The 23,380-nt window shown below is 34.8% G+C and overlaps 2 protein-coding genes across 4 annotated transcripts; both read left to right on the forward strand.

Annotated features, from left to right (window-relative positions):
- Positions 1 to 4,356: 4,356 nt before the first annotated feature.
- On the forward strand, positions 4,357 to 18,199 carry LOC110712856 (putative ribosomal large subunit pseudouridine synthase SVR1, chloroplastic). 2 transcript variants are annotated; one of them, XM_021891335.1, is made up of 10 exons: positions 4,358 to 4,920; positions 10,373 to 10,452; positions 10,672 to 10,772; positions 10,926 to 10,998; positions 11,142 to 11,235; positions 11,334 to 11,382; positions 13,035 to 13,185; positions 14,304 to 14,360; positions 15,535 to 15,590; positions 17,643 to 18,199. In XM_021891335.1, exons 1-10 carry the CDS (start codon positions 4,521 to 4,523, stop codon positions 17,701 to 17,703), a joined length of 1,122 nt encoding a protein of 373 aa, XP_021747027.1. In that variant the 5' UTR covers positions 4,358 to 4,520; the 3' UTR covers positions 17,704 to 18,199. The 2 variants fall into 2 exon arrangements, with proteins under 2 accessions (XP_021747096.1, XP_021747027.1); XM_021891404.1 differs by lacking the exon at positions 17,643 to 18,199 and having other exon boundaries at positions 4,357 to 4,920; positions 15,535 to 15,594.
- A 2,093-nt stretch (positions 18,200 to 20,292) lies between these two features.
- LOC110712996 (pre-mRNA-splicing factor CWC22 homolog) lies at positions 20,293 to 23,082 on the forward strand. Of its 2 annotated transcripts, none has more exons than XM_021891487.1 (3): positions 20,293 to 20,404; positions 20,546 to 20,615; positions 21,700 to 23,082. In XM_021891487.1, the coding sequence occupies exon 3, from the start codon at positions 21,758 to 21,760 to the stop codon at positions 22,796 to 22,798; it is 1,041 nt and encodes a 346-aa protein (XP_021747179.1). In that variant the 5' UTR covers positions 20,293 to 20,404; positions 20,546 to 20,615; positions 21,700 to 21,757; the 3' UTR covers positions 22,799 to 23,082. The 2 variants fall into 2 exon arrangements, with proteins under 2 accessions (XP_021747179.1, XP_021747237.1); XM_021891545.1 differs by having other exon boundaries at positions 21,733 to 23,082.
- Positions 23,083 to 23,380: the final 298 nt, after the last annotated feature.

Raw genomic sequence — 23,380 nt, forward strand, 5'->3', positions numbered from 1 at the left:
TTCAAAGTTGAAATTTCCAATATGAGTTAAAAAAAAAAGAGCAAAAGAAAAAAAAAATTAATGCTCAAATGTTCTATTTGAAGGTTGTTCAAGAAGAAAAAAAAAGAAAAAAATTTCAAAAACTCAAAAAAAGAAAGAAATTCAAGTTTGAAAAGAAAAAAAGAGAATGAGTTCAAAGTTTGTATTTCACTCAAGTTCTACATTATCATATTTTTATGAGTGAATTTTGTAAGTAATGGGTTTGTTTATATTGTTTGGAGTTGTATTTGGTGGATTTTTGTTGGAGTTAGTTATGTTGAAGGAGATGTATGATCATCATTTATTTTGATCATGGGTTTGTTAGGATTTGGCTCCCTTAATGCATAGTTTTTCTCTCACATATTCCCAAATTTATCCTACCCTTTACCCTATCCTTACATTACAAGCTTTAAAGACCTTCCGACCTTGTGCTTAGAGTTGTGTAAATGTGAAAGTGTTGTTTATCAATGCAAGTTATGATTTGACATATTTTGAGTCGACTAGTAGGTTGAGCGTTCATTGTTTTAAACACACGAGAGTGTGAGATGGGTGGGCATTGTTCACAAGTAAAGGGGTTGGTTGGAGAGCGATCGAGTACATCTTTTACTCGCCACATAAATGAGAGTTGAGTGTGTGAGCACTAGTCTTGAATTCTATATGCTCTTGTGGTTTGCTCTATTTGACAATTGCTGGGGAGGAAGGGTGATTGGATGAATAAGATTTATTGATATTGAAGCATGTTCATTAGATTTGCCTTGAATCGTTTGTGCTTGATTTGATTATTGGGGTGAGGCATGTTTTATATGTTCATTGATGAGCTCTTTGCTTAGGGACAAGCAAAGGTTCGGCTTGGGGGAGTTTGATATGTCCATTTTATATAGTAATTTACCCCCGTCCCTTGGTCTTAATTAGTAGTGTTTTTGGCTCTTTCGAGCCACTTTTATTGCTAATTGGTGTTTTTTAGTGTTTTCGTAGTCTTTGTTGAGTTTTGTAGGAAATTGCACCTTTGGAGCATTTTCTCGGGTTTTTCATGGAGCGACTACGGAAATTAGAAGAGCACGACCATCTTTGAAGCCCAAGGCCGGTTAGAGTCATCGAGCCGGTGATTAAGGGCTCGGTAATTGGGATACCGAGGTATTTCGACCGAGTATTCAAGACCCGAAGAGGAAATCCTGATTGAGCCGAGGAATCAAGCCCAATCGAAGTCCAAGCCTCGAAGAGAAGCAAGGGCCCGATCGGGCAAGCTAGCACGATCGGGCGCGGCATGCATTTGGTGCTAGTGCGTGGCATAAGGCGCGCCCGATCGTGCGAGCATCTAGCTCGATCGGGCGACGCTGCTGAGAAGAAGCGCAAGGAAAAAGGCGCGCCCGATCGGGCGGCCTCTAGCCCGATTGGGCGCGTGTTTTTCTCAGACCTGATTAGTTTAGTTTTAATTTTTGTTTTGAGGAATGTTTAAGTACGAATCATGTACGTAATTTTGGATTACCTTCTTTTTTAGATTTTCTCTCTCTACTTAGGATATTTCTTTCTCTTAAATTCTCTCTCAACTCTTGTTCTTAATTACTTCCATTAATTCAGATTTCCTTTGGTAACAATTTCTTCTCCTTTAATTTCAGCTATTTCATTTACTTCTTTGATTATGTTTTGTTTTATTTATTTGATTAGTTTAGTTATGATTATGTCTGAGTAGTTTCATTCTAGGGTTTATGGGGATCCATAATTAATATGAAGGGATAATTTGTTATTATTGATTATTGGTATTGCATGAAAATTTCTTATTGAATTGTTTTAATTCTTTGCAATTAGATTATGAATCGAGCAGATGTAATTTGATTGTGAATGTTTAGCAATATTGAATTGATGAATCGAGCAGATGTTAATTTAATATTAAAGACTAATTTTAATAGGAACTTAGATCTAGTAAATTGCGAGAGCCTGTTAGATCTATGTTGTTTAATGAATTGCGAGAGTATGTTAATCATGTTATTTGTGCAATGTTAATTATTAATTATTATGTTTTATCCCGGAATATTAATTATTGGTGAACCTGTGACCCTAGGCCTTCTTATTATTGTTTTTCTCCCTAAACTTATTCTTCGTAGTATAGAATTTATTCCCAAAAATATTGGTTACTTAGATAATTTAGATTATAATAATTAATTAGGAGTAAAAAGACTTGTTTCCCTGTAGAGTTCGACCCTACTTCCCTATCTACTTTAGTTAGAGGACTTAGGTATTTACTTTTGATTAGGGGATACGACTTTACCCTGTCATTTATACTCCATATTGCCGAAATTTTTATATAAAAGTTAAACTTAGGGTTTCTTGAAGAATTTCAATTACCCATAGTTGTGAAAAAAATCAAGTAATTATAGATAATTTTAGCATGTTTTAAAAGGTTTATAAGTGTTTTAAAGTTTGTTTATATAATTAGAAACTTAATTAGATTACATATATGACGTCATTATGGGCCCCATTGACAGATTTTTATTCAAATTGTTTCCCCTTACCTAACCTTGTTCTTCAATTTCTTAATTGCAAATCCAAATTATGCAAACCAACCATTAAATTAGGTACCTAATTTATGAAATTGGGGCTAATTATAAAATGGTGTTCATCATATAAGGTTTTAAAATGAAATTGGGGTTTGTTAATTAGTGATTAATTTACGAAGTTGGGACTAGTTTGCATCGATTTCACATATTATGTCTTCAATTAGTACCGAAATTGATGTGATTGGTCACAAATTATTACTAATTATTGTTATGAAAAAGGGTTCATGTGTATTTTGGGTTTTTTTTTTTTAAAAAAAAACATAAAATCAATAGTTTTTTCTAAATATGATTAGTATTCCTAAATTGAGCATACATATTGGTTCAATATAGTGTTCATCAATGTAAATAATGCTTAATTTTAACAAATATATCTTAGTTTGAATCCTTCAAATTTTGTAAAAACCTTGAATGAAGAACAACAAATTATAATTTACACATATATAGTGATTAATGTGTGAGCTTGAATTATGTTGAATTGACTACCAAATGCTTTTCCATAATTCAATTTTAATTTATGTCGAAAAAAGAGTTAAACATGAAACTCAAAAGAAGAAGGCATGATGATGTCATGTATGAAGGCTTGGGTAATGTGGTGGGAAAATTTAATGTTTTTGAAAACACTACATGATAATTTTTTTTTAAAAAAAAAAAAACCTGTTGATGGTTAATTGGTATTTACTAAAACGACAACAACAGTAGGGGTTATTCCCAAAAATTATAAACAAATTTTGAAGCATTGCAAAAGCCATAAATTAGTTTAATTTATTAAATTTAGAGCCTGTTTTGTCCAACATAATTTCGGTTCAATTCAGTTCAGCTCTAACAAGTATAATTCAGCTCTATTTAAGTCAGTTCAGTTCAGTTGTTTTCAGTAAATTGGAACATACCCTTAGTACAAAAACTGAATATTACAAAATACTCCCTCCATTTTTAAATACTTGCTTCATTTCTTCATGCACAGAGTTTTAGGAGAAATTAGAGAAATAATAAAATACGGAGGTAGTGGGGTACAGTGAAAGAATAAAAAATTGTAAAAAGCAAAAGTAGTTGAGAGAATTGAAAGAAGAAGAATATGAAGTTAATAAAATATACTTTATGTTGGGTCCACTAGGTGAGAGAGTGAATTAAATATTATAAAGTTTCCAAATAGAGTAATAGAGCAAGTATTTAGAAACGGCAAAATAAAAAAAAATTATATATATCCTCTCTATAAAGTGAGAGGGGGTTTTGGGTGATAAATTTCACTTTCCCAAAACACCCCTCTCAATTTTGTCTTTTTATTTTTTTTTAAAAAAGCTACAATTCTTAAAAAAAAACCACCATCTAAACAAAAAAAACTACCACCTTAAAAAAAACTACCATCTGAAAAAAAAAAAAAAAAAAAACGAGCCTCTTATATTTACACACACGAATTTTCGTGTGTCGCTTAGCTTGTACTCCCTCCGTTTTTAAATACTTGCTCCACTTTCCTTTTTCGGACGTTTTTAAATACTTGCTCCATTTCCTTATTTGGAAAACTTTTACAATATTTAATTAATTTTTCTCACCAAGTGGACCCAACAATATTAATTTCATATTCTCTCTCCTTCAATTCTCTCCACTACTTTTGATTTTTTACAATTTTTTATTCTTCCACCAACCCCACTACCTCCATATTTTATTAATTTCTTCAATTTCTCCTAAAACTCCGCGGATGGAGAAATGGAGCAAGTATTTAAAAACAGAGGGAGTATTTATAATGAAATTGAAGCAAATATTTAAATATGAGGAGATTATATTTCAATATGTCATACGTCCGAAAAGGCGAAAATAGTAATACTGCTCCTTTTTGTTTCGCTCAGCACTTCAGCACTACACAGTTCCACTCCCCTATCCAAAACCCCCCACACCCACATCCACACCCACACCCACACCCACACCCACCACCTCCATCACAAACCACCATAAATGGCGGCCATTACCATCACCACCGCTTCAACAACACTAGCAATTTCAACCCTCCAGTTCACTCGACCATCATTCCTCTCCATCCACCGCACCTACCTCCACACTCTCTCTCCTTGCCTTCGCATTTCACTCACTTCCTTCCCTTCTTCCATCGAAGACAATCCGCCATTGTTGTCCTCCCCCAAGCTTTCCGCACCATGGATTCTCCATGCACTTCCCACGACGCGCTCATTTCAATCGGTTGCCGAAGGTGGAAAGCAGAAGAAGGTGGTTGCGGCGAAGACGACGAAGAAAAAGATGGTTGAAGAGCCTCGCTATTCGAAAGCTGCTCGTAGGTTTTACAATGAGAAGTTTGGGGAGAAGCCTCAGCGTCTTGCTAAGGTACTTGCTGCTGCTGGAGGTGAGAGAATTTTATTTCATTCAAGTGTGAATTTGATTACTGTATAATTGTGTTATTATAATTAATTGTGGATTAACACGTTGAAATTCGTGTTAAGTATGATTGATTATTAGATTTTCTTGACAAATATGCTGTGAATTTCATGAGAACTGCTGTATTTAGGCTAATTACTTAAATTTGGGGGAAATTGATTGAAAAAGTTCAATTAAATTAAAGGGTAATGCTATATGCAGCCCTTTAATATACTTGCTTTTTTATTATTAAGTTGGGAATTTATGACAATTTACAAGTAAATCGGTATAATAAATGTTTATTAATTGTTAATTCTTTCCATTTTTAGCTTCTTATATATCTTGTTCCTAAATTAAATTTGTGCCTTTATGTAAATGGTTGAAAACTCAGATGATTGCTCTTAAAGCTATTGGATTGCTGGATATAATGTGCTGTGATAAATGATTTTGTCGACCCTTTGAACGAACATGAACCTGTTCTTCGGAATTGTGTATTTGTGTAGTCTTTTCGTATTATTGTTCTTTGCTCTAAATAGAGAGAATCATGCTAGCATAACTTACAAAGTGCTAGAATAAAAGCTCCATGTTCTTAGTTTTTGCTCTAAGAGTTTCTGTCTAAGGCTCTAAGCCAATGTATTTTTGGTTTGTGGTTGACATGGGTTTGTGTCCAAGTGTTTAAAATTCAGCTATTTTTCCATGTTTTGGTTTAAATCGAAGTGTCCAATTGTTCATACCTATGTGGTGGAATTGACATTGGTACCCGAAGAGAACTGAAGAGTTTTAGAACAATGCTTTTACTAATGCTGATAGGCATGGCAGGCTCAAGCGTCATAGTGAATGTTAATTTTAAGGAAGGTAGATAATGAATTTAGATATCCTTATACTAGCAAACAATGTACACTGTACCAGTAGCATTATGCTCGTGTTTATGCACCAAGTACTGGTATACTTTAGAAAAGTTTTGTCACAGAATGAAAAATCCAAGCTTGTTAGAACTTTAGTCTTGTTGTTTTTATGCTTATAGGATAGCAATATAATGCATTAGTATCTATTGGCTATTCATTTTAAATGTCATGGAATTGAAGTTAAAAAAAAAAAAAAAAAAAAAGAAAAAGCTTAGGCGTTGGGTTCCATTCATCATTTGACATTTTATGTAATGGAGGCTTCAAAGGACTTCAAGAAAGATTTGGATCATAAATAATGTGAGTGCATAAAAGTTAGGCTTAGGCATGATGATTTTTTTTTTTTTTTTTTTTTTTTTTTGCCTGTAGTAAAGCGTTTTGTCTCCAAGTTTATGGAGATTTACGCATCTGAAAGCGGCAGATCATCTTAATCAACAACCTCATAACTATGTAACTTGAAAATGGTACATATGTGGAAATGAAAGCAAAAGTAGAAATAGCAAAGTGAGAATTTATATTTTCTATAATTAGGAACTAGGGAAGTAATCATTAAATTTTTATTAGTGATGATCATTAAGATTTTTTAGTCTGCATAAAATTATCAACACCTAGTGTCGTTTGTTTTTCCAGTGAATATTTTTTAGGATTGAAACCATTTTAAAAATATGTAAGAAATAATAAATAATAATTATAAAGCATGCCTATTATTTGACTAGTCTCCCTCCATTCCAAAAGGCCCAAACTTTAATCTTCATCATTATTTTTCATTACCGGCCATCGACCGCTATCAATGGTGTTTCATTCTTCCTATAAGAAATTGTTGTTTTTCTTCAAGGATCGACAACTCTGTAAGGATGGAATGGGTTGAATGTTATACTCTATTCGTTTTATTATATATTATATAAGTGGAGACCATGCAATTGCTCAATTTGACTCTTTTGCGGTGCGGTTTGGTTAGAAGTGCGGTTGGTGCGGTTTGAAAAAATGCAAACCGCAATTTTGCGGTTTGGGATCCAAACCGTCCCAAACTGCACCACGAACACCCCTAGCTGCCTTCCTCATTTAAAAGACCACCAATGCCACCGTTCTCATTTAATATACAAGAACCATCACCCTCATCTATACCACCAAACCGCATCAGACTACTATCACCCTACCCTCACATCCAAACCACCACCATACCACACTAAGCTACCACCATAAAAATGGGCTTTTGAATTTTCGAGAAGAGGAGAAAGTTGATTAAGAAATCAAACCACCACTAAGCATTTGTAGTTTTTCAGATCTGATTTTCTTCCTCGTTCTTTTTGCCTTTACATTTCTTTCTCTAGAACAGCAAAGATGGCAGTGGTGTGTGTGATAACAAAGACAATTTGAGGTGAGGAAGGAAAAGGGTTGAGGAGAGAGATAATAGAGTTGAGGGTAAAGATGGTTGGGGTGGTGGTGGTATAGTGGTTGGGGTGGTCATCCAGCAAGGAAGGAAAGGGTGGTTCTGTGATGGTTCGATAAGTCGGGGTGGTGCTTTTGGTGGTGGTTCGTTAGACAAGGTTGATTGGGTGGTGGTTAGTTTTATCGGAGTGGTGCTTTCCGTGGTGGTTTAATAAGGGTGGTGGTGGCTTAGTAGGATTAATGGTGTTGGGAATATAGGGATGGTAGTTTTGGGTTGGGCTGATTATTTAGAGATTAGTTCATTAGGATTAGGGCTGGCAATCGGGTCAGGTTCAGGTCGACCTGTTTAGATAAACGGGTCAACACCCCAAAACCTGAACCCGACCTATTTACATAAACAGGTCAGAAATTCTAACCCGACCCAACTTGTTTATAAACGGGTTGACCTGAACCCAACCCATTTAACCTGATTTTTCTAAAGCGTGTTTATGAGTCTTAAAAGTTAAAACCAAACAAAATTGTTATTTACCCACTCGAATTAACACAATGTAGCCATTAATATTTTTTAAAAAATTGAATCATTTAATACATATTTACATTCACAAATACTTGTACTACTTACTTCGTATTGTATTACAATTTTCAACAAAAAATAACTTTTGCAGAAATCAATAATCAATATTCTCCAGCTTGTCTTGGTTGAATTTATTCTTCTTTTCAATGGGTAATTTATGGTAATGAAATATCAAAATTCAAGAGCTAGATATTGCAGAAGAGAAGTTAAGAATAAATCCTCACCTAATCGGCTAATCTACTACCTCAATTAGTGTATTAGTGAAATAGAAGAAAGTTAGAGGAAAGTGGTATGCCGCTATAGTGGAGATCAGGAGAGAGAGCGAATGAGCCTAGTGAAGAGAGAGAATGATTGATAGGAGGAAAGGCGGTAGAAATGAAGAATCAATTTTATTTAGGGTTTAGTTTATATTTATATGACTATCTATTGCATTGGCCTTGACCCAAGAAAAAATTTCTTATGGGTTAAATGGGATATGATTTTCTGACCAAAATTAGTTAAGTAGGTTAGGCGGGTTATTTTCGGGTTGGGATTTCCAACCCGAACCCGAACTGTTTATTTTCAAGTCGGGTTCGGGTTGACCCAATTACATAAACGGGTTGAAAATTTTAATTAAAACCCATTTATTTCGGGTTAGGTTCAGGTCGGGTTGTCGGGTTAGGTCAGCTTTTGCCAGCCCTAATTAGGATGGGTATGAGGCTGGTTAATTGTGGGTGATTTGTGATTATAAAAAAGAGTTTCCTGTCAAGTATTGTGACATTTTCTTTTTAGGAGTGTTAAGTCATCTTAATAAAAATGGAGGAAGTATTAGTTAAGCTTAAAAAGTTTGATTTAGCAAAATCATTGAATAGAACATAGTATTCATTATAACACCATCTTTTTTGTGGATGATTCGTGATTATTAAAAAGAGTTTACTATCAAGTATTGTGACATTTTCTTTTTAGAAATGTTAGTCATCTTAATAAAAATGGAGGAAGTATTAGTTAAGCTTAAAAAGTTTGATTTAGCAAAATCATTGAATAAAACATAGTATTCACTAAAACACCATCTTTTTACGTACAGAGTTTTCATGTGAGACACAGCAAATGCGTTTTGACTTTTGAGATAATCTACTCCCATTTAAATCAAAGACCCTGCACATGTCCCACCACACACTTCAATTATCAATTTTCTTGACTTCTCATTATTGTGACTAAGATCTAGGATCAAATTGTCTTCTTGCTTTACGAAGCTAGCTTAATATGGTGTTTGTGTGCTGATGAGCTGCTGGCTAGCTAACTGAGGCAGGTGATTTTCTGGGTAAAGTAATTTTCCGTTACTGCTGCCACTGCACTTCATTGAGTTATCATAAATTCATAACTCAAGTTTTAGCTTTCATTGTTTGATGGTTTAAAATTTTTTATTAGTTTCTAAGTGACCTTCAATTCACCAGCTCTTCGTTGTTCTTACCTTCTTCGTCCCTTAATATGAAATCACTTGTATGGATCTGCTTCACTGTATTTGCTTTGCTGGGGTTTTTGTGGTCAAACTACCAATCACGCGGTTTATGAATAGGTAATATATAGAAATATACTTCACCCGTTCCACTAAAATTGCAATGGTTCTCATTTCACGCTCTCCAATGTCTTATTTCATTATCTTTAATTTTCAAAAATTTATAATTATAAAATTTGATATTATCAAAAATATAAATCGAGGTGAATCTAACAAGATCCCACATGCCTATATCTTTACGTAACCATAAATCGTAAAAGTTAGTCAAAGCAGAGTAAATTGTGCATAAGTCAAAGTGTTGCAATTTTAGTGAAATGGAGAAAGTATAAAGACCAGAAGCAAAATATAGCATTGAAGTCACTGTAATTTTCAATAGTATGCAGGGCAACATAGTCTGGAGTCACTCTACATTTCAGTAGTATGCAGGGCATCCACTGACTTCATGTGTTACCTTATCATAGCAGCAGCTGCAACACTTTAATGAGGATCGTTTATGCAAATTACAGTATTACACAACATACCATGTGGTACTTCATCCGATGAATTGGGGTTTTATTTTTTTTCCCTCTGATTGACAGGTTATGGGTGTCATTGGATGATCTCTTTGTGCCTTGGTTCTGCTTATATTGGTTACTGATTGTGTTTAACAGAAAACATTATCAGATTTTCCTGAATACACCTGAATTAGTTCTTGATAGGCTGGTGGTTATTCACTTATTCCCACAATTTTCCACATTATATACTTGCTGCACCTACCTGAATTAGTTCAATCTCAATGCAGACCCAACAGAGGCTTTATGTTGCATTGTGATAAGGTAAGATTGTAGGTCTTTTTGAGTCTCAATTTGCAGCCAACAAAGTTGAAAACCAATCGCATACATAGGCTGCTATCAGGACATGAGGTAAATGTAGTTAGATTGAATAATAGATTAAAAAATTACAGAGAAGAAAAAAATTAATGTGAGTGGGGGGAATCTGTCATTTTAGGTTAGAATGAATTACTGGAATACTGTTCTACTGCCAATTGCTAGTCGGTGGCATATGTCTTATGTTTGTTCTAAGTTTGCATCTCTCATCTTAGTGGCATCAAGGAGAAGCAGTGAGGAGCTCATATTTCAGGGAAAGGTGACTGTCAATGGTTCTGTCTGCGATACACCTCAGGTTAACTGCTCTTTACACTCACATAAATTAGTTAGTTATTTTCCTGAAAAAAAAAGGTTTGCTATGCTTTTTAAGTTACTGCTTCTAATTTTTTGCTAGGGTGTCTGAATATCTTGTGTCACTGATTTGACTTGCTTCTTCCATGGTTATTGTTTCACTTTCCATCAGTGATTTGTTTTGTTGTATTTGCAATTTTAACTAACTAGTGGTGATGCACAGACAAAAGTTGATCCTGCCAAGGATATTATTTATGTCAAGGGAAGCCGCCTACCTAAAAAGTTGCCATCAAAGGTGTATCTTGCTCTGAACAAACCTAAAGGGTCAGACACTCACCAACTCTACTCCATTCTCAAAGTTGTGAATAAGAAAGAAAAAATTCTTACTGTCTTGTGCATGTCTTCTGTCAGAGTTCGTCTCAACTTAGTACCCCGAAATGATTTATATTCCTGCTTAATATGATTATATCATTGCAGATACATATGCTCTTCTGGTGAGAAAGAGTCCAAGTCTATTTTATCCTTGTGTGATGATTTTCTGAAGAGTTGGGTATGCGCACTGTTGACTCCAATTTTTAGCCCCTCAAATTTCTCTGTTTGTGATCTCTGTTTTTTGAAATGTTGTCATGTTTCAAATGCATATTATCTCTTTTATTAACGTCAATTAATATGTATGTATATATATATATTTAGGACAAAAAGAATCCTGGAGAGCCAAAGCCACGGCTTTTTACTGTTGGACGCCTAGATGTTGCAACTACTGGACTAATTATTATAACCAATGATGGTAACTGCTGTACTTTGTATAGCTTTCAATTTTTAAAATATTAAGTATGACCTCAAGTCTAGTAGATTTTGTTATAGCTATTTGCTTCTTTTATCCAGGTGACTTTGCTCAAAGAGTATCACATCCATCTTCTAATTTAACAAAGGAGTAAGTAGTTCTTTTATTATTACTCTCCATTTGGAAGTTAACATTTGATATTTTAGATTTCCACTTGAAAAGATGTTTAGTTTGTGTTATGAGCTTGTATGTAGAAGCATCAGAAATCTGAATTAACTTTATTTTCAATTTTTGATGCATAATTTTTTATCCCACTTGGTTATTATCATTGAACTCAAAATGGCACTGGGTTACTAGCAACTTGTGCTGTCTGTGAAGCAGTAGCAGGCTAGAAGCTTATTATGCTTTTTCGAACATAAAATCATGCTGCTTATTCAGGCAGCAAATACATTATACTGTGTAATTATTCTTCTAATATTTTTAAAAAGATCATTTAAAGAGCAATGGGCTGAAAGTACATACCTGATGAAGTCCTGTGTGTATACCAAAGGCAGACAGACACACCATGGAATTCCCCCAATTTTTTAGAACGCTCATTTTTGACAAAGGCAAAAAGAAATGGACTCAAAACACGTACCTTATGAATTCTTATATTTATAGCATAAAACACCATCCCCTTTTAGTGTTCTAATTTGATTACTTGCACTTTCATGCATATCCTTGATAATTCACATACTGATAGGATTTGCCTTTGCTTTTAACACCTATACATCATTTTTCTTGGTACTTGGTTACAGGCTTATAGCCATCAATCCCTCATAGGCCTATGGGAAATTTCTTTTGTATATTGCTATGTAAAATCCTCACTCATTGGTTGAGTTCCCGTCTGCAAATTTCATCATCTGATTTTGACATATTATCAACACTTCATTCAAGCTGACATCCATTATAATTAGTAGCTTGTATTGTTATTTGAGACACTTTCTAGGATGTCTTTCCAAAGAAAGTCACAACCAGTTGGAGTCATAATTTTGCTATTCTTGAAAGCTACACATTTCTTATTCTTCACTTTCCTCAAGTAATCATGTTGGATCATTGACACTCAGACATGGATAAGTCAATTTAACTCTTCATTTTGGGCCACTGAGGTTTTTCACAAAATTGCCAAGTTGGACACTTGGACATGTACCAATGTCAAACATGGCTACCAGAGTCCGAGCATCATAGCTTGGAAGGGACTATGTTTTCTAACTTAGCTATCTCTTTGATTTTCTAAATTATCTTGAAGGGAGCATCACAAAATTGGCAAGTTAGAAAACATAGCCCCTTTCAAGATAGAGCATCACACCATCGAAGTCAAATTCACTTTGCGATAACTGCAACACAAACCATGATCAATGCATCATATGCTTAATCTAAGCACTGCGTGGCTTTCCAGTGATCGCGACCAAACCCATATTTTTAAACCATGGTCTTAATCTTCCACTTGCATCTATTGATACTCTAGGCTTGGTGCCTGTCACATGGTCTTTTGAATGCATGCTATACTAATATCGTGCCTCTATTCTGTCTTAGTTTGGTGTATTTCTTTTATTTGCATTTCATAATTATCTTCTCTTCAAATCCTTATATATTTACAAAATTAAGAAATTTTTTGTCTGTGAGAACATGATTTGATTTGTTGGTGGCTTGTGGTGAATTCTGGTACTTATAATTTAATTGAATCATCACTCATCACAACACTGCTGTATTGCAAAGTATATGTAATCTATGAATGGTGATAGAATTTTCTTTGCATGAAGATACATTGCCACTGTTAATGGTGAAGTTCATAAACGACACTTAGTGGCCATTATCCAAGGAACAATCATTGATGGTGTGCATTGTACGCCTGAATACGTAGAACTCTTGCCTCGACAGCCAGATATTCTCAGATCTCGTCTGCGTATTGTGGTAAGCATCACGGTATTGTACATTAATTGTGTCAGTGATTTGCAATGGACTAATCTCTTTATAAAATTTTCAATCTTAAGATAAATAAAGTCTGGTATTGTTCTCAGTTTCTTTAGTTGAATAGTTCTCTGTCATTATCTCTATGTAATTCTTCGAGGGTAGTAGTAATTTTTAGCTTCATATTTTGATAAAAGAAATTTATCGAATTTTTTAATGAAAAACAAAGATGCATTAGTCATTCTGAAGAAAGTAAAGAGAAGTCCCACACTGTTTGGATAGTGTGGAAACTGGTAGATTCTGGAATTATGTTCAACGATTAAAACTAAAGGCTAAACAAGTGTGCTCTTTGTGTAAACCTCCTTCCTTTGTTCCTTCAAACTTGCACATTGATAATTTACAGATGGAACAAAGCATAGGGTGAGCACTCCTATGTTGATGATTTTAAACAGCTGGCTTCAAATAATAGTTGCCATCTCACAGTATGCATGAAAATAATATTCTTCAGCCTTTTTATTCTGAGCACACATGTTTGAGGAGACTCACCTATTTGATGATGGATCTAAGTTTGCCATAGTTTTGGAGCCTCTACAAACAAATTGACCACACGGCTTATGTTCTTTGGGACATTTTTTCTTGTGGTTTAAAGGTACCGATTGGATGTAATGTATAGGTGGTAAATCCATAAATCTGTATAGAAAGATAAATCATGCTTTATACTGCTTCTTTAGTAGACAAGCTGGATGGGTCTCATTACTATTGGTTGAGCAAAGTCAATTAATGCTCTTGTGTCCTGTAAATCTGGAAATCAGTAAATATGTAATATTGCCTTTTTTAATTTTGTGACTGAATGGAACAGATGATGTCAGATTTAACTCACTTTAAAATATAATGAAATTGTGTGTGTGTTTGTGTGTGTGTGTGTTTCCCTTTTTGAAGTATTGAAGTTGTATTTCTATGCTATGACTATTGGAGCTGAGGGAACTGATATTGATACAATAATCGTTCCCCAAGCCTCTGTTTTGGTACTTATGGAGTATAATTATTTGATGCTTCCATTGCTTTGTGTCTAGTTGGGTAACTGAGCATCTGACAGCTTACTGCCATTCTTATATTGATAGGTTAATGAGGGAAGAAACCATGAGGTTCGAGAACTGGTGAAAAAAGCTGGACTTGAGGTTATTTTCCTCTTTTTGGCTTGATAGTAAACATTTGTTATTTGTATTTCCTTCTTCAAGTCACTAATGCTGTGCCATACAGATTATTCTTTGTTATTAGACATATATACAAAATACTGAACTTTTTTTGGCACTTACCCTTTTTCAGTCTCATCTTCCCAATTCTTAAAGCCATATTATCAAATTTCTCTGGATTCTCCGCTTCAGTCTTATCTCCCCAGTACTTAAAGCCAATTTATCAAATTTCCATGGACTTCTTACTACAATTCATCTTCCATACACTTTATTTACATGCAAGAAAAATCATTAGTTATTTTTCTCAATATTTTTCCAGATTTTGAAATGTTGTATTTTAATTCTTGGTTGAGAGTTGATTAAACTTTCTCCCTAGAATTAAAACTCAAAATAGTATAATATCTATCATGGATGCAACTGATTGAGGCTTCACTCAATTTTGGTTGGTTGCCATTATTCTCTATTACTCTTTTTTATTAGTATAATTCTTCTACTTTGTTGAATTTTACTTCTTTTTTATTTCCTTATTACTATGAATTATTATTATTATTATTTAAGATTTAGAAGAGGATTTTTTTTTTTAAGCCTGTTCTTGACTGAGGCTCCACTCAATTGGAAATTAAGTTATACAGAGCCTAAATGAAATAAATAATATATTTCCAACCTTCTCAATCCAAAAACGCTGCCTCTATCAGCATTTTTTTATATAGCAAGCTGGATGCTAACCGCACCCACATGAGGTGTTGGATTTGGTCAAACCTTTGATATGGAGCCAAACCACTAACTTTAATCTGATGCTTACCAAGCCAACGTATTAAAACAAAGGGATAATGTAGTAGGTTAGCCTCACTTCATTAGCATGAATGTTTATTGTACTATTTGTATGATAAGTTGAGGTTTGCACATTTTGCATTGAAAAATTTATTATTGTAGTACAATTATGCAGGAATATTTTGATGGCTCATCATGTTAAAGTACTTTGATGGTGAAAATGATGGTTAATGTCTATTCTGTAGGAAAACAAATTTAAAAAGTTCCCTTCTCAATAAGTTCTCATATTGCTAGTTGACTACATAAAAGAAATGGCAGCATCTCATTTTATTATGTTTGTGTGTCACATGCATCAATTTCAACTAATTTCCCTTCCTTTCTCATACAGATCCATTCCCTAAAACGTGTACGTATTGGTGGTTTCAAGCTTTCCTCTGACCTTGGGTAATTTAATAATTTTTATTTTTTCTCTTTTTTTTTTTTTTTTTTTTCCACTTGTCTAGATATTTTGATTAAGTTCCACATTCTGGAGGATAACCTTATGTATCTTTATGTTCATGTGGTCATGTTTTAGTTGTGCTTAATACATCTCAATCATTGTAAAATGTGGCTGAGTGCATTATTTATATAAAATGCCCCTTCAATGCGTAATATATAGCATTTGCATGTTTAATTCGACTGTTAAGAGAATAATGTGTGCATCTTTTGTTTTTGTGTGTGAGTGTGTGTGTTTTTTTTTTTTATTTTTTTTATTTTTTTTTGGGGGGGGGGGGGGGCGCATAGAGGGGAATAATTAGTTTGCTATATCAACATCCCTTGTAACACCTTATCTCTTTATAGTAGCTAGTGGGAGGATGATCATGTGACAAATGATCTTGGATTTACAGAGACCAGATTGTTATGCTGATGTAAAATGGTCATGTGCTAACTCACTATAAGGTTGCTGGTATTCTTATGGCAGAAGTAGGAGAAATCAGCAAATTGAAGCTATCCAAATTTGTACCAAAATGCTTCTAGGTAATTCACTGTAATAGATATCCTTGTAATAGGGAAAAACTTTTCTTGGCTCTTTGGTAGTGCTGCATTGGAGCTTATGCTTGAACCACAAAAGCATTTCACTCTAATAGGTCTCCTTATGCTAGGAAAAACAAAATTTTTGGTACTTTGGTAGTGTAGCATTGAAGGCTATGCTTGAACCACAAAATTATTTTAATTGCAAATGGGTGTGATTGGGAAGTATGTCTTATAAATGAGAAGGATGCCAAAAATTATTTTCAGTATGGCTTACACTTAAGATAGAAACCAAGCTAACACTTAAGATAGACAAGACTCCTTCCAATCCTAGATGTTTACTCCATATTCCCTATTGGGATGTCCCTATAAAGTAAAAACTAATTTTCGCTATGGCTAATTATTTTTCTGAACTATCAGTGTCCAAATCTAGCCACTAACTATTTTTCCCCCTCTCATTAGAAAGCATTACACCAAATCCCCGAAGGCACAATAAGGGATAAGGTGTAAAATCTAACATTAAATTTGTGGTGAATGATTACCAGTAGATTTGAAGTGTGATTTAGCTCTAATAATTAAGAAATACAAATTATAGTAAGTTATGAAGCTGTTAATGGAATCTGTTTCAAATGCCACTTGGAAAAAACTTCAAACCCTGACTGTGGTTGCTATTTTTGGTCATTGGGTGCAGTGGACTGGACTACATTACTAGCCTTTGCAATAGCCTTGAAAATCAGAAGTTTTCTATTAGAGGAATAAGGATATATGTGGATACCTAACTTGTGCAAAGTTTAGGAAAGAAAAAGTAGTGCAGTAGTTTTTGTGTTTTTCTGTTAATGCAAGTTTAAATATGAGTAACTTCGAAAATATTAGCAAACCTTGGATTAATGTATTGATTATGCATGACAATTGACAAGTGAATTTGGTATGTCTGTAAAGTTTGGTTCCTTTAGCATGGCTACTTATGTGTTTGGCCTTCAGATAAAGTAGTAGTTATCCTAATCTCTTTAGCCTTCAGATAATGTAGCAGTTATCCTAATCTCTTTAGCCTTCGGATAAAGTAGTAGGTATTTGTATAGCTGCACTTTACTTGCCTTTTTCTAGTAAATGGAATTTAGATGCACTTCTATATTTATTTACTGATGCTTGATGAATACATCGTACTTCATCCATTCCTTTAATATTGCAACATGGGAAGAGTGCACAAGATTTTAGGTATTGGGAAAAAAAGGGAGGGAAAAACTTGTCTATTTGATTGCAAACATTAACTACAGCAAGTATTAACAAATAGTATATTGGGTATTATTTTTATTAAAGCAAGTATTAAAGCAACAGAGGAAGTGTTATTTTTATTTTCACCGAAAAGCAGGTAGATGTCTTTGGGGTGTTTATTATGATGCTTTGCATAGAGTAGAAACCGTGTTTAAATTACTCTGTTTATATTATAATAGATATGTGATGTTCTTAGTTCTTTGTCTATTGTAGGCTTGGTAAATATGTTGAACTGAAAGAAAACGATCTCAAAGCTTTGGGATGGAAGAAGTAAATTTCTGAAGACTTCTTTTGCCAACTTGGCTAACCAATGAGCAAGTTCTGCACGACTGATCAGAAATGTGATGTCTTATCAGCAAAAGATGACACTACATTTTAGAGCCTCTGTGAATATGTTGATGTAATTTTGTACATGCTGAGGCCAGCTCATGTGGAGATGTGAGAAGCTAGTTACCCAAAAATGGAAGATGTGCAGTCAAAGCCGGTATTCTAGAAAAATATGCTCTTTAAGATAGATGCTTCATGCACAATCAATGCAATTGAATCACAAATCAAGATGGAATCGAGATGAAGAATGGTGATCAATGTCTCCTCTGTAAAGTTAATGATTGAAGAACATGTATAATTGTTTATTGCAGTAATATTTGCTAGTATTGTGTATACCAATTTTGTTAGTGATTAAGATGCAAGAACACTTGAACTGAATATATGGAACAAATTTGACCCTAATTATCTAGTGTATTGCTCAGAGAAGATGTTTATGATTGAAATTCTTGCTTTGTGCTGCAGGTTTAGTGAGCAGGCAGTTACCTGTGTCTCAACTTTTGCTCAAGTAAATGTTGCTTTTACATGCGAAAAAAGGCCAGTTAAGATTTGTACAACACTTGCTCTTGAAAGTTATTAGGAGAAATAAATTTTTCTCATGGCGATTTAGGGCGCATGTTTAGGTCTCTTGCTAACCTGCTTCCTACGGGGAAGAAGATATCAAATGGCATGGTTGGTTCAAATTCAGTAGTAGGTCAAGGATCTTCATGACATACTCAAGCCATAGATGATTGGCAAATATTGATAGATTTGAACAAAATCTCTCAACCTAGCTCACAATTGGGAATAGAAAAACCTTGATAGTTGAATCTCTGCATCCGAGTGCTATCCCTGTAGATTCTAAGGTCATGCGAGCAGTTAATGCATGTCATGAGAGCATTTATGAGACTACCTGATGGTGATAGAGCAACCTCATGATACAGTGGGGCACCAAATATATAGGAGGATTGAGTGTTGTGGCAGTGAAAGTATCATTAATGCTTTTGAGCTCTAGCTAATGAGGCAAGGATGAAATGATACAGCATATTGTTCAGATCGTCAGTGGTGCTAATTATGCAGCTAAAGGAATAACTCTTGATTTCCCCCACTACGATAAAGGGACTAAGTCAGTGGTGCAATCAGACAAAGTAGAAGTTGATATATTGTCTGAACAATGAGCTACTACAGTGGTGATTTATTGTCAGACACGCCTAGTGTTGGGGTAGTGCAAAGCATAGATTGTGAAGCTTGGTCAGAAAATTTTAATTTCCATGAGGTTCTAAGAGATGTGGATTAGTTTGCCTACTCTTTACACTTCATTGTTTCGGTGCAAATTCTATGATGAATTGGAATTTTTTTGGGAATACCGTATTTGCAGAGAACATACTTGATGACTTAGGAGTATCATTTGCTAGATTTCTGATGGAACTAGATGTTACTAAACCTAACCCAAATGAAAAGTCGATGATTAACAAGCAAAATGGAAACATGACAGATGAAGTAGTAGGAGGCATATTTGGCCAGCATTAACAAGCAAAATGAATAGACAGTAGAGCTATTTCTAATCTATGACAGATGATGCGAAAATGGGTGCCAAAGAAGATGTCCGCTAAGATCCTGTAAGGTAATTTGAAAAGCAAGAACGCATAACTATATTCTCCAAATGAGTATGAAAAAAGGATAGTACTAGAACTTAATGCCTTGCATCATCCATCACATTATCATATCACATCCTGCTATATATCTAGGAGGAATAACAAGCAAATTGAGCAACCTATAGCCAGTAAACATCGCAAGATGAAGTAGTAGGAGGCATATTTGGCCAGCATCACTCGCTCTTGGAATACACGCTGTAAATTAGGAAAATACAATACTCAACATGAGAACAAATTATGTTTTTCATGATTCTTAAAAAAAACATGTTTTTCATGATCCTTAAAAAAACATGTTTTTCATGAGGACCAATAAGTCTTTTTCATTTCTAAATCCGGGATAGAAATATAACTTTCTATATTTGGTATGAATAACAATTATTAACGTATCTTATAAAAAAATAAAAATGAAAAAAAAAAACCATTAACATAACGTAACTTTGATTGTAACACCATTCGTCACCCTCAATATGGTCTTGGTAATGTTCGTGAGTGTTTGGTTAGCGTTGACGAAACAAACCTATCTATTAATGTAGTGAAAGTTATTCAATGTAAAAAAAATAACATTTCTACCTCAAGTTCATACCCATCAAACGACGAGAAAATATTTACACGTCAGCCGTAAAACTTTTTATCTGGCACAGTAAGCAAAAAAACATTAAATACAACAAAACGCGCGAATTTATATACGGAGCATAGATAGAGTATGCTTATTATTCGATCTCAGGATCTCCTAAAAAGGTTGAAATCGGGAGGGAAACTCTAAACACTCAAGCTATCACTCAATCTCGACCTTGTGATATTCGTAGTTAGTTCGTTGTACTTTGTACTGTATAATACAAGTAGTTTTTTTTTTTTTTTTTTTTTTTTTTTTTTTTTTTTTTTTTTGGAAGATATAATACAAGTAGTATATATAACTCTGAAATTCTTTTTCTCTCTTTCCTGTAGATCTCCCACCTCATCCGTCTTCCTCTCTCTCTTCGTCGTCTCCATTTCAGATTCTGCTACTTCTTGTACCTGGTAACTTCAATTCTTCTACACTTTGACTTTTTTTTCAATTCAATCGTTAGGGTTTTCTATTGCTGTTTTCCCCTTTATTTATTTGCGCGATTTAGGGTTTGCTTCCATTAATTCTCAAATTTTATTCACTTCCTTGATTAGGGTTTCCACCTGACCAATTTCGAATTCTGTTCGTCATTTGGGTCTTGATCAATCAAACTTCTTGCACAAGGTAAGAATTACGTTTCAGAGCTTCCATGGTTTTGCTGCTACAGAATAAATCTTGTAGATGCTGATATAGAAAGCATGTTAATTGATTCTGTATGTGTATTGCTCATTAGATTGTGTATTGCTCAGTTCTTTGAAAATGAATTTGGGCGAATCATGATATTGATCTCAGTTGCTATTAGGTGATAATTCTCGATTTCTCGATGCACCGTGTAGTTGCTTAATTGGCCAATCTACTGAGCTCCCTGAATTTTTGTTATCGGTGTTATGGTTTTCAAAAGTGAATTTTGGGAAGAGGGGTTATATTGAGAATTTTGTTAGAGTATTTTGGTGGTGTGTAGTTGTGTACGCATTTATTTATCACCGGCTTTTGGAATTCTGTTGCAAAATAGAGTTAGTGCCTCTTCTTATACGATTATTTTCATTTCATTTCCTTTATAAAATATTCATTTCAGTTCAGCTCTAATAAATTCAGTTCAGTTGTTCTCATTTCAGTCAATGAGAACAAGCCCTTATATTAAGGCCTGATTTCGAATATGATTTAGTAATACTCCGTATTTGACAGTTATGGTTTAGTTCTAGTCTTTGCCTTCCATATACGAAGTGTATTGTTATTTAGGTGACTGCAATTGTCAAGTTGAATGGGAGTATAGATAAATCCCATAGCAAAGAGTGTTATAGCACTTCTTTTCTCCTTGGTGGGGCGGGAAATAGGTTAATCGCCATTAGTGTTTCATTGTCCTTCTTCGATTCATTATTACACTAAATACTCGATCTTGCTATACAATATGGTGATTATTGTTTCAAAAGAATAGCAATCTTTATAAGTATGTTTTGCCTTGGTAATCTACAGTTCTACATACATATGCTTCAGGTTCAGGTTGTTGCATGTTGTTTTTTATATTGATCTTGAATAAAGTTTGTGAATCATATTTTAATGTGTCTCCTTGGTTTTTGTCTGCTTCATTTTTTTTCCTGGAAAGCTTATTTGCTGGGTGGTATATTTGTTTATACATCCTCCACTCATTTTGAATTTCTGGCGCTTAAGTGTTGATAGAAGAACTAACCTGGATTTTTCTCTTTATGAGATGTACTTCCTGCATCTTCATACCAAAATGCAGTTTTTGAGCTGGTTTTTGAATCCAAATGGATGCCAAGAAGTTCATTCAGTTGGTCGAGGAGAAGAAGAAGCGAGTTTTGGAAAGGAAAGAAGCCCCGTTTAAATGGCAGCAGAGGCTAGAAGCTGCTGCAAAAGCAAGAGCTGATGCCGAAGCCAGAGAAAGGAAGGCAAAGTTGGCAAAAAAGAATAAAAGAAAATCTGTATCTGGTTACGAGAGTGAGAGTGAATCTGACAGCAGTCATGGGGACAGAAAGTCCAGAAAAAGATCTCATAAGAAGCACAGAAAGCACTCCCATTCTGATTCTGGGGATGAGAAGAGGGAGAAGAAATCCAAGCATAGGTCAAAGAGACGCTCTTCGGACTCAAATGACAGCAGTGATGATTGTGATAGCTCTGAAGAAGATAGAAGAAGGAGGAAGTGCTCTCAGAGAAAGCACAGTCGGCAATCTCGCAATGGTTCAAGATCCGAGGATTCTAGTTCTGATTACTCTTCTGGTGAAGATGCTGCTGTGAGGAGATCTCACAAGAGGCACCACAAACGCAACAAGAAGTCAGACTCTGATTCTTCTGATTACTCTGAAGCGGATGATCGGAGGAGAAGCCATTCCAAGCACCACAAGCGTCATCGTCGATCCAGGTCTAATGACTCAGATTCTTCTAGTGATGATGACTCGCTGGAAAAGAGAAATCACAGGAGGTCCCGCAAACAGCACAGAAGATCACACAGTGTTGATTCTTCGGATTCTCATGGCCACAAGCATGATAGGAGGAGCCGATCACTAGGAAAATCATCTGATGATAACTGTGATGAAGCTGCCAAACATAGACACAAGAAAGGTGATCGTCACCACCATCATCACCATCACAAGCATGCAAACCACAGCAGCGTGAAAGAACTTGCTGCTTCGGGCAGTCAACCATCTGAAGCAAATGGAAATTATCTGCAGCATGGAGATACCAATACCAATTGCCATTTGAATGGCAGCTGCTCAAAACAAGAGGTTGGCACAGAGGTGAAAGGAAAGATTGACCCTGAGAATGGACACCTTGCTGACCTCAGCAAGTAATTACGAAAGACTAAGTTTTTCGTTGAACTTGATTGTCGTCTTGTTTTAGCATTTTCTATCATTGTTAAGGGTTTCTGTGAGGAAGTCATCTTTCTCTTGGTTTCAGGAGTTATCCTAGCCTTTGCACAAGTATTGACCTTGCTTTACATTACCTAATGTGGGTTCATTGTTAATTGTACATCGACTTTAGTGTGTTTTGCTTTATACCAGTTCAGTCAGCTGATTTGATGAAATAGTTTTCTTTATTCTCTACTCTACACAATTAAGCCAATTTTAACTCTTGATGTTTTAGGGTGATTTTGGAGGATTAGGAGTTTTGGACAAGGTACCTTGGAATGTTGTGCTTTTTTTAGATATCACCCTGTATTTTCCAGTTTAATTAATCTTGCTGATCATTCCTGTCTGTAGTTCTGGTGATAACAAACTCAGCAACTATCCATTTTCACAGAGGTTTATTATGAAAAACATGGTCGTTGGGAAGAGTTATTCAATTCTCCGTGGTAACTTGTCTAGTGAGCGTGCTTTATGCAAACATTACATACAAGCATTTCACGGAGAACTTGGCATTTGAACAAGAAGGAA

The sequence above is a fragment of the Chenopodium quinoa genome, unplaced genomic scaffold (assembly GCF_001683475.1).
Source record: "Chenopodium quinoa cultivar QQ74 unplaced genomic scaffold, ASM168347v1, whole genome shotgun sequence".
In the NCBI taxonomy this organism is placed as follows: domain Eukaryota; kingdom Viridiplantae; phylum Streptophyta; class Magnoliopsida; order Caryophyllales; family Amaranthaceae; genus Chenopodium; species Chenopodium quinoa.

Coding starts and splice junctions, on each gene's coding strand:
- LOC110712856 (XM_021891335.1), top strand. CDS start 4,521: ATGGCGGCCATTACCATCACCACCGCTTCAACAACACTAGCAATTTCA. Junction 11,383..13,034: donor TCTTCTAATTTAACAAAGGA/GTAAGTAGTTCT, acceptor CTTTGCATGAAG/ATACATTGCCACTGTTAATG. Junction 15,591..17,642: donor AAGCTTTCCTCTGACCTTGG/GTAATTTAATAA, acceptor TGTCTATTGTAG/GCTTGGTAAATATGTTGAAC.
- LOC110712996 (XM_021891487.1), top strand. CDS start 21,758: ATGGATGCCAAGAAGTTCATTCAGTTGGTCGAGGAGAAGAAGAAGCGA.